The 11,368-nt window shown below is 41.0% G+C and overlaps 1 protein-coding gene, 1 long non-coding RNA gene and 1 other non-coding gene across 4 annotated transcripts in view; all 3 read right to left on the reverse strand.

The window, feature by feature from the left end:
• Window positions 1-4,060, reverse strand: part of RNF151 (ring finger protein 151) — a 5,715-nt gene extending 1,655 nt beyond the window's left edge. The window contains exons 1-3 of one of the 2 annotated variants that reach the window (XM_072416775.1): window positions 3,977-4,060; window positions 885-1,030; window positions 358-454 (exon numbers count right to left, since the gene is read on the reverse strand). In XM_072416775.1, coding sequence (XP_072272876.1) covers window positions 358-454; window positions 885-1,030; window positions 3,977-3,997 — 264 coding nt within the window. In that variant the 5' untranslated portion in view covers window positions 3,998-4,060. Of the gene's footprint in view, window positions 1-357; window positions 455-884; window positions 1,031-3,814; window positions 3,896-3,976 lie in introns of those variants that run through there. The other variant, XM_072416774.1, reaches the window with a different exon arrangement.
• Window positions 4,061-6,437: 2,377 nt separating this feature from the next.
• The window catches only part of LOC140335142 (uncharacterized), a 12,567-nt gene continuing 7,636 nt past the window's right edge, over window positions 6,438-11,368 (reverse strand). The window contains exon 4 of the long non-coding RNA XR_011921665.1: window positions 6,438-8,815. This is a non-coding gene — a long non-coding RNA (uncharacterized lncRNA). The remainder of the gene's footprint in view (window positions 8,816-11,368) is intronic.
• On the reverse strand, window positions 8,966-9,097 carry LOC140336157 (small nucleolar RNA ACA64). Its single transcript, XR_011921821.1, has one exon. It is a non-coding gene; the product is annotated as a small nucleolar RNA ACA64 (small nucleolar RNA).

An 11,368-nucleotide genomic window follows, 5' to 3' on the forward strand; every position in this document is an offset into this window, starting at 1 on the left:
GGGCAGTGTTATGATCTGGGGTGCCTGTGGGGGCAGTTATGATCTGGGGTACCTGTTGGGGCAGTGTTATGATCTGGGGTGCCTGTGGGGGCAGTGTTATGATCTGGGGTACCTGTGAGGCAGTGTTATGATCTGGGGTTGCTTCCGTAAGTCAGTTCTAGGTCCAGCAATATTAGGTGCCCAAAACTGAGCTCATTTGACTCCCCGAATATTCTGGTGGTTTTTCCATTATTGGATTTTTTATTCCCACGTGGCGCTAGAATAAGAAGGAGGTAACACAAGTCTGCTGGCCTAGGGAAGGGGGATAAAGAAGAGTAAACCCTCCCCATGAGGGGCAGAGATAGACTATTGTCTTACCTTGACTTGCAGGCGGTTGATTTTCTTCTTTAGCTTGTGCATCTGCACAAACAATTTGCCCTTCACCTCTGTTCTACAGCAGGGACAGGTCTGTTGCCTGGAATAAAAGGAAATACCAGAGTTTTGCCAGATTCCCCAAAACAGCAGAATGCTGAAACTTAACTTTATACCCTGAATGTATATTTATGGCTGAATATTTGAACATATTATGAGCCAGCTAAAGTCACAGAAATATATATGCAAGCAATGGAGATAGTAGTAACAACCCGTATATTCCTGTGCCATACAATGTGCAGTAGCTATGACCTTGCAGTCATATTTGTTACAGGACAGTCAATAAAAATCTGAAAGGTGATTAGCAGATTTATTTCATGGCTCAGCTGTTCTTCATTCACCTCTCACCACCAGTATTGTTTCCTCTGTTTAAAAGCAGCAAGATGACCCAGGAAATAGTAGAATCATTTCCAAGCTGTGATAGGACTTTGTAAAACATTAAATTTAAGCCAAACGTCTAAAAAAAATCTCACCTCTTCAGCCATTGCAAGATACATTTCCTGCAGAAGTTGTGACCACAGGATACCATGACCGGACACCGCAGTACACCATGACATATGGAGCAAAGAAGATCATCGTCTGGATTTTCAGCAAAGATATCTAGATCGTATCCACCAACCTAAAAACACATTACAGCCTTTATGTATATGAATATATAGTTTTAGGTGAAAAAGAGATTAGACAAATCAAATTTCAAATATGCGGACAAAAGGTCTACTATGAATTAGAGCTTAGATGTTTCCAGTGAAGGGGTATTTGATATTGCTAGAGCATTTAAGACATTCTAGATCAGTGTTTCTCATCCAGGGTTCCTCCAGAACATTCTCGGGGCCATTAGCAATTAGGACCTCTCAGGTTGGTTTAACAGATACCAATGATCTTTTTATTCTTTCCACTGGCCAGCTATGTAAGAAGCATTCATACCATTGACCACCATGGTAATATACTGTGAGATGTGAATATAGAAATTATAGCTGGGGTTCACTTAAGAGCTGAAAGTTATTTTATTGGTTTCCTCATAGTAAAAAACGTTGAGAAATGCTGCATTAGACCTACTAATGACTTCCTCACTCATAACCTCATCACACCCACTGTTCAAAGACTTTTGAACTGCCCGTACTCTTTAGAATGGTCTTCCTCGTCCTATTCGGCTTGCTCCTACTTTTTGCTCATTTATAAGCGCACTCAAATCCATATCCCCTTCCTTTTGTGCGATACCTACTCCACCGCCTAGATTGTAAGCTCTTCGGAGCAGGGTCCTCTCCTCCTCCTGCGTCAAACCAACTTTAACCCTACTGAACACCTGAATGGAATGAATTGGAATTTAGTAAGCCTGATCTTCTCACCCAACATCAGTACCTGATTTGACAAATGCACTTTTGGCTAAATGGACACAAACTACACACACAGTGATATTCCACACCTTCTCCTTGGTCCAGCATTGCTGATAATATTCTATAAACTTAAAAAAGCCTTGAACACACTTTCCCAGGCCCTGCAGCAAGTGAATGACCCCCCAGCATTTAACTACAAAATACTCAGCACGGGAAAATATATTATTCCTTCGCTTTAATATGAAATTGATGACAGTACTCCTATCCTCTATTACTGAATATTCCAACATTCTGGCACTTTTATTATCTACTTTATCAAATATGTAGCTTAAATGGCTGTTAGTGATCTGCACATTCCAACAACTTTTGTTAAAAGTTACCAGCAAAGCCCTCATCCCCCAGTCACAGCCATACAACAGCAGAAAGTGTGTGAGCTGTGATTGACAGCCATCATCACCTCTTTTATGCCGTGCACAATGGCAGAGTAACTGGGACTGGGCAGGCTGGATTTTATTTGGAATTAGGCTTCTAAAACAGTTCTTTCACTAAATACAAATAAAATATGAAAGGCTGGATTAAGAATACTGGAGTAGTAGTACTATACCTTTATATTATCAATACCTTCGTACAATGGCCAACATGGAGCTTAATAAGCTTCCATTTCACCTTGGAATCAAATTTAAGCTCCTGTGCTTTGTCTTCAAATTTTTCCACAGTTTTTTGGCCACTTACCTTTCTGACCTGATAGAAAAGTACGCCCCCCCCCAGCCGCTCTTTTCGCTCCTCCAGTGACCTACTAATGACTTCCTTTCTCATAACCTCATCACACGCACAGCTCCAAGACTTTTCTAGTGATGCCCCAACTCTCTAGAATGGTCTTCCTCGTCCCATTTGGCTTGCTCCTACTTTCTGCTCATTTAAAAGAGCACTCAGAAGAAGATGGGTAGGCAAGTTTGAAAAAATGGGTTTTGAGTAGGGATAAGTGAGAATGCCTCTGACATTCTCGTGAAAGCTTCCTCAAACTTTAGATGGGTTTACGAAATTTCAGCGAATCGATTTCACTGACCAATCGGAAGGTCGAGGAAAACATTACAGGATGATTCCCATGGCTGCATTCGCACACGGGACTCCACCCGTGTGCGATGCCTGGGCACTAGAGGTTAAATGAGGGCAAACCCTCATGAATGCAGCTGTGGTACTCCTCCTGTCAATGTGAGTACCGCAGCTGTGCTCATCAATGAATGCAGCTGTGGGAATCATCACAGGATGATTCCCATGGCTGCATTCATTTATGATGAGCACAGCCGTGGTACTCCTGTGTTCTTGGATAGAGAATCTCTATCCAAGAACACACACTACAGGGCTGCAAGGACCCTGATTGCTCTTGCAGGTCCCAAAAAAATTAATCTCGACAGCCGAATTTACACAGGCCGTTCTCGCTTACATGTTCAGTAAGTGAGAATGGCCCGATTCTCTGCGAGATCGAATTTTAAAATCTCTCTCATCCCTAGTTTTGAGTCCTCTTTTAAATGAGCAGAAAGTAGGAGCAAACCCTCAGTACTTCCCACTATTCCATATCTCCCCTCCTATTGTGTTACTTCCCCCATCTAATAGATTGTAAGCTCTTCAGGGCAGGATTTTCTTCCCCTCCTGTGTCACTGTCATTTGCAACCCCTATTTAATGTACAGCGCTCCGTAATATCTTGCCGTTATATAAATTCTGTTTAATAATAATAAGGCTGACCTTTAAAGGGGAACTAAATCCATAGGGTGCCATAATCTTCTCTATTACCCGAAGATGATCTATGGCCATGCCAGGATGAAGTAACATCCATGAAAATGGGCAGGAATTTATTAATTCAAGGGAAGCCTGGATTTCCATGTTTCCCTGGCATCCAGCAATGGGCAGCAAACAAGCAGGTAAAAGCAGTTACTGCAGAAACATCACCGGTCTCTTTCTGCAACAATCACCCTCGTTATTAGTTCCACTATCATTTCAGTAATGATGGCGTTAATCATATTCCAATGAATGCTAATTGCCTGGATGTAAAGTTGTTCCAGACACACACCTTGACTATGTATGTAGGTAACTTTGGCTCAAGCTGTGCTGCAGATAGCCGACCACCTAAGCCTTCCATCCACTGAAGTAAATTTTTACAAGTCCACGAAACATAATTAAGTTGTATAAGTAACCCTGAAACATGAACAGACCCCCACAGGCTGGGACTTACCATTGCCTCTTCTACAGCCATCTGCTGCTCTGCTCTTTCTAGATTCAGGTCATGTTCACATTACAGATCATGTGCAGACCGACCACCAACCCCTGGGAGTTCCATTCCACACTATTCCAGCTGGTCAGCAGCTATTCTACAACATCGGCTTCTGACGCTGGAGCACAGACCGGCCTGCTTATTGGCTAAAAAGCTCCGCTGCATTGTTCACCTTGTAGTGTATTGTTATGGAGCCAAAACACACACAGGACCCCAGGGAGTCAGCACCAGGAGAATGATCGCTTCCAGATGGCTCTGTGCCATAAATGGTTCATACTGTTCAAAGGAGACAACAGAACTCTTAACACAACTTAAAAAAAAACTTAAAAAAAAATGCCAATTTACAAATGAGATTCAATCAAATCTTGTGAGGCCACTTCCCCTCCATGTCATCCGGAGAAGTCTGTATAGTTTATTATACTTCCATTAGAAAATAAAGAACAAAAGAAAGCAGGGTTTTTGGCAAAAAAAGGGTACTGAGGGTGAATGAGAATCATTGAGAGTTCTCAAAACTAACAATACAAGACATCTTAGTTCCAGTAAGCCACAATAGGAACTTGTGGTCTACAGAATAATAATTGGGCCATAGGGGGCGCTATACATACAACATCTATAACCATATGTATTAAAACTTATAGAACAGGGTAAAAGTTTTTGTCAACCGTTGTTACCTGATGCATTTCCCGCTATTAGGCTTCCTCAGGGGTAGCGAAGCGTCAACTAATTTTTACACATGCAGGTAATGTATCTACGTTCATAAACATTGGTGAAAATTAATATTATAGTTGAATGAAATGTAAACAAAATATACATAGAAATATTTGTAAGGCATAGTGGTACAGTACAAAGTAACAGCTATATGACCATGGTAATTATCCATATAAAATTAGATCATCATAAATTATTAGTAAATGAATGTATACAGACAATTTGCTGAATAGAAGATATATATATTCAAGACAATGTATCAAAGGAATATATATATATATATATACACACACACACACACACACACACACACACACATACATATACACATATGGTCTTATGTGGCTTGATTCTGCTAGTTTGAAGAAATCAAGAAAGGGTCCCCTGATTTTTAAGGGCGGTGTGTGGTTATTATAAATAGTCCTATAACCAAATAAACACTAAGACAGGCCTTTGTGGATCCCAAAGAATCTAGTTGAGGAATCTATAAATAAGTAAGGTAGGTGAGCAACCCTACGTCACACATCTGGGAAGGCTCTTGGCTGCTCCTTCTGCGCATATCTGAGCATTCCTGCATCAGGTGAAGTTAAAAGAACCTGCAAAAACAGACCGGCTCAAAGACGAATACTGGGACAATGTGGGACCCCCGATGGAAGAAACCTTCGGACAGATCGACAGCTGTACTGGATTGAGTTTTTTTTTTATTGTTTGGGGAGTTTAGATTTACTTCCTCTTTAACCTTTGGCTGGCATTGTCCTTTACATGTTGAGGACTACAAGGACCACTCCTATGACGGTAAAAAGGCAACACTTTCGCATAGACTCTCCCAAGCCCAGTCATTCAATAAAGTGCAAAAAACCACAAAATGTCTATTTTAAGTTTTACCAAAATGTCAGAGAATCCTATAATTAAAGACATCCTTGTGTTATGAGCTCAACAGCGGTGTTGTCAATTAGAGATCCAGATACATCAATGACCACAACAAAATGTGCATCTCGTTTAGCTTCAGGATTTTTACCGATTCCTTGCGCCACAAGTGGAGGAATTATTAATTTTTATTTGGTGACTACAATTCCCTACAGTGCTCACAAGCCACAAAATAATATTATTATCTATGAAGTATAAAGGAAGACAAACCATCTAGAAAGCCTCAGTTCTGGCCCATGAGGGAGTTGAATAGCTTTACAAGCTAAAATGGAGTTAGAGTTGGATTAGTTATACCAGATGTGCAAACCACAGCTCCCAAAGTGTGTGAATAGTGATGTGCTTGCAGCATTTGTGTCTGAGATGCCAATTAAATACAGAATATGCAGATTCTGGAAGAGTGAAGGCCTGTATGATCTGACAATTATCAGGACCTCACAAACTGAAACCAAGAAAAGTGTTCCAGTCCTGTAGTTTATATCCCTGCTAATGACATTTTATAATCTATGTATGAACCTAAAACTAGCAAACAATGGGTAAGAGGTCAGGCAGTGTAAAATAAAAAATAAAAAATCAGCTGACTGAGCCTGGGTCTGCTGCTTAACCTGGGATATTTAAAAAGTGCAAAAAATAATCTTTCACAAGCAAGCCCACTAAATATTCAGGTGCACAATGTTACTATTGCACAAATTTTCAGAATATGTTAGGGCATCAAGAACTCATTGTGAAGAACTCTCAACACCTGACCTCAGCGCTGTAAAGATGAACATAAAACCATTGACTATTTGGATTTATTTATAGAACTTTTATTTATAAAGTGCCAACATATTACATAGTGCTGTACAATAAATAGATGACAAACCTGCATAATAGTTAAGTACAATGACACAGGCGAGGACCCTGCCCAACAGAGCTTACAATCTAAGTCGTCAGGAGTTTTACACAATAGGAAGGGGATAGGAGATGATGTTCAATTGATGGGTTAAAAGGCAGATGAAGATGGGTGAATACATTTGAAAAGGTGAGGATAAATTAAGGTTTTTTTTTCAAATGTGTAGAAATCCGGACCAAGATTAGGATTATAAAGAAGGTTCCAGATACAGAGCGTCTCTTGAGGATAAGTGAGAAAGTCATTAGTGGAGTCAGAAAGAGCAGCTAAGAGTATTTCCATGTCTAATCAGAAATGTAGGTAGGACAAAAGCTGTGGAGAGATTTAAAAAGCAAAGCACAGTAGAATTATTTTGATTCTTAGGTGAATTGGAAGCCAATGTACAGATCTGCAAAAAGGTGGCAAGTGTAAGGAATGAAGAAAGACAGAATTCTAACTGCAGCATTCAAGTTGTTTTGTATAAAGTGAGTGTTTGGTTAGAGGGTTGCCAGAGTGGAGGATGTTTTAGTAGTTCAATTGAGAAATCATTGATGAGCAGGTACCGGGAGTTTGGTAGTCCATGGGGACAAGAAAGTATTTTGAAAGTTTTGTACAGTGTTCTAAGGAAGGAGTGAACAAAAACAAAGGTGCTTATAGGGTGGGCCATGTAACCATGCTAATAACAGATAAAGAAAAGTCAGGATATTTTGAAGGGGTGAGGGGGAATATGTCGTTTTTTTTTTTTTTTTAATATAAGTAACCATAACGAAATTGCTGACAGGCAGCATGAAATCTTTTACAAGAGAGAGGGAGACAAGGCAGCACGGTAGAAAGTTAGATTTGGCTCATATGTATATAGATAGCATTATAAGTCAAAGAATGGAATAGGAAAAGAACAAGTCCAAGGACTGACCCTTGGGGAACACTGACAGAATGAGTTACCATTGAAAAACATTGAAAGAACAGTCAAGAACAGGAAATGAACCAGAGAGCAGAGCTCGGAACTTGGAAGAGAAAGACAGTAAAAGTGACAGGAAAGGTCTAAGAAAAGAGAAAAGCTGCCTAGTGACTTGATTTAAAGAACACAACATACCAGGAATTTCATTACTGCCAAGGCTCAGAAGTGTTATAACTATATGAAGTTGGGGGTCTGGCTTCGGGAACAAACTAAAGAACTATCGATCAGGAACCAGACGCAATACCCACTCGGTCACCTAAGCCTGTAGCTGCCAATACAAATCCAGACAGTTATTAAGAGGTTTTTGTATACAGTGCCAACATTACACAATGCTTTAATGTCCATAGTCATATCACTAACTGTCCCTCAGAGTGGCTCACAATCTAATATCCCCACCATAGTCATGTCAATAATACAGTCTAATGTTTAACCTACCTGCATGTTTTTGGGATCTGGGAGGAAACCTTTGCAAACACTGATTAAAACATACAAAAACTGTGCTGATAAGTGTCCAGGCAGAGATTAGAACCTGGGACCTAGTGCTGCCTTAGGTTAACGAATGTCATTAAAACTTTAAATTACTATTAAACAGTATATCGCCAACATATTACACAATGCTGTACATTAAATAGTTGCAAACAATGAAACAGGAGGAGAGGACCCTGCTCAGAAGAGCTTACAATCTAAGAAAATAAGATATTTCCTGTTTTTACAAGGTGCTAAAAGGTTAAATATATATATATATATTTTCCATCAGGAACAGCTTTACCAGTTTAGGATTGATTTATAAATATGTTTTGCATTTCAATATTTGGAATATATTTACAGATTCCTAGTACCCAGTATTTGCTTCTTACTTCAACTCCCCAGCCCTGGTACCCTCAGGTCAGGAAGCTGCAGTGTTCTCCATCGTTGACATGGGTGGAACCCATCTGTATCCCATCCTCTTTATTGTCCGGCGCGCAGTGCGCTCAGAGATGCCCTTCTGGGCCGTGCTGTTGTAAAGAGAGGTTATTTGTGCAGTTGTGCACGCGCCGTTAGCCTGAAGAAGCCCGGCCAACCTCCTCTCACCCGTGTTATTAACCAGGGGTTTCCTCCCACAGAATTGCCGTTTACTGGAGGTTTTCTGCATCTCGCACCACTCTCTGTATACCCTACAGACTGTTGTACGTGAAAACCCCAGGAGCTCAGACGTTTGTGACACTACAACCCGCACGCCTGGCCCCAACAATCGTTCCACGGTCAAAGTCGCTTAGATCGGGGTGTTTTTCCCATGGTTAGAAAAGGACTAGGTCACGTTCCATGACTTCCTCTTGCAGACATCCAGCTTGCCATGTGGGACCTGAAAGAAGAATAAAAGGGCAATATAAATATCTCCTCTGTACAAACAATTGTTTTAATTTTTAAAGCCCCTCAGGCTCATTTACTAATATATTCTCCAAACTTCTGCTAGCACGCAGCCTTGGATACCATCAGGGAGCAAAGCTTGCCAAAATGTTGGAGTATGGGTTTCATTGCGCACACACAAGGTTATGGGTAATAAGCTTTAATACTCCAATATTCATATAGGCACAGTGATCTTACCAATGGCTACAGAATACACCAGTGGTAATTTTCTTATGCCGCCATCAATGATCGATCCTTTTTGTTCCCCACTATAATAAAACCCCAAGAGGGCTGTCCAACTCCAGTCCTCAAGGGGCCCAGGTCTAAACATATTCTTGGTATTTCTCTAACAGGTTTCAGAAAAGTTTGCAAAGTCAGACGACAACTTTCCCATAGGTGGCCCTCGGGGACTAAAACTTGGGACAGTCATGTGCTGGCCAATGTACAGCTTCACTCACACAAGGGAACACCCAATGCGAGGCCAAGTGGAGTCCACCAACGACCCAACTATAAACACCATCATCGTTTTATTACCCATCTCAGCATGGGACATGGCAACATTTCCAGTAATTAGATTGTAAGCTCTTCGGGCCTGGTCCTCTACTCCTCCTGTGTCTTTGTCATTTGCAACCCCAATTTAATGTAATATGTTGGTTAAAACCTGTTTAATAATAACTTAACAAACCCCAATAAACTCTCTCCGTATATAAGGATTCATATTATATATCACAACCTGGTACCCTGCCGTGGGTAAACAAAAGGCTGTAAGGTTTGCTAAAGCTCCTGTAGCTCCAAACCCATGTGGCAACCCTTCAATGAAGAACACTTACCTGCTGGTTGCAAAGTTTTAGGTTTTTCTAATGATTTTCTACTCTTGGTATTATGCAGCAATTTTGCAGGGATAAGGAGGATTAAAGTATATCTGAACCCTAACAAAAAGCCTCGTTAGGTAGAGAGAGGAGACCTGTTCCTTTCTCCACTGTGGTTCAGCAAAAGGGTCAGGTCTTGTCCCTCCCCCAGCCTGTGATTGGACGGTGACTGAAGACATAGGTTTGTTGTTCTCGCTTATCTTCCTATGACTAGGACCCAATAATATTAGACATTGAAGATCACAATCTTTAGAGGTAGCAGATGCATTAATTTTAAGGTCAGGTATTCAGGTAAAGTTAATCAATAGCAATCCAATGTCCTTATACTTATTTCTGTGTATTGAATCAAAATCTGTAGCTAATCTGCTTTCCCAGCCTATGAACTACAATTCATCCCTTCCTGTGAAAAGTACATGAAGGGAAATCAGAAAAGGGAAGGGTGACAACAAGATCATGCACAGATACAATGCATGGGGGAGCGTTGTCACCCTTGGATACAGCAATATATATATATACACACACAAACACATATATATATATACATATATATATATATATATACATATATATATACATATACATATATATATACATATATACATATACATATATATATACATATATACATATACATATATATATGAAACTACATTTCCACCTCATGAACCCCCCTCCCCCAGCATGTCACTATCTGTGGTACCATTTTTGAGGAAACCGAACACGCCCAACACAAATTCCTGATATTAGACAGATCAATTACAGATAAATACATTACAAACCATTCACACTTAACTCTAAAAAAACAACATTTAGGATTCATTTTTTTCACACCTCATTCTCTCCTCATAACCAACTTACCTTCGTACGTCTGTGAAGAAAAAGAGCGCGCGCTCACGTGACAACTCCTTATATAGCTAGGAACTCGTGCTCGGGCCTCTTAAGTACCACCCACCCTCGTTCCTAATACCTTATTGGTCCTTTATCGTATTAGCGTTGCACATACTCTCGCGATATTTGGCCGAGTATATAAGTCTTCTTCCGCCCTTTTCCGGCCTTCTAATCCATTGAAATCACGTAAGTGATGGCGTTTGTGGGAGAGAGGTTTGGGGCGAATCGGTAAACATCCGCGCGGTCCAACCGGCTTGGTGACCGGTGCGGGCCTGTGTTGGTAGAGGCGAGCCTTAGGAATGTTATGATGGTTGTTTTTCTTATTGAGGGTGAAGGGAAGATGTTTTATGACCGAGAGGAATTTAGGCCCCCACCGTGCTATGGGTCAGTGTATATCCTGGGTTAAAGGAGGCCTCACAATGCTCTAAACTTCTCGTATAAGTCTGCAATCTCTATTTCTGCAAGCAGCCACATTGCCCTGCATTGTAAGGACCTCCTAATAAATATTGTATGTGGTGTATTGTGTACTTGTGATCCCCCTGGCTATTGTAGGGATCATTATCGATAAGTCAATACTGTTATCACATGCAGTGCCCAAGTAAATGCAAATGTCTATTGTAGGGCCTTTTGTGGTCAGCTGCTGTCTATTAATATAGTGGGGCCCGTGGGCCGGTTCCCCTGTGCGGGGCCCGTGGGCCGGTTCCCCTGTGCGGGGCCCGTGGGCCGGTTCCCCTGTGCGGGGCCCGTGGGCC

Source organism: Pyxicephalus adspersus, chromosome 7 (assembly GCF_032062135.1).
Source record: "Pyxicephalus adspersus chromosome 7, UCB_Pads_2.0, whole genome shotgun sequence".
Lineage (NCBI taxonomy): Eukaryota > Metazoa > Chordata > Amphibia > Anura > Pyxicephalidae > Pyxicephalus > Pyxicephalus adspersus.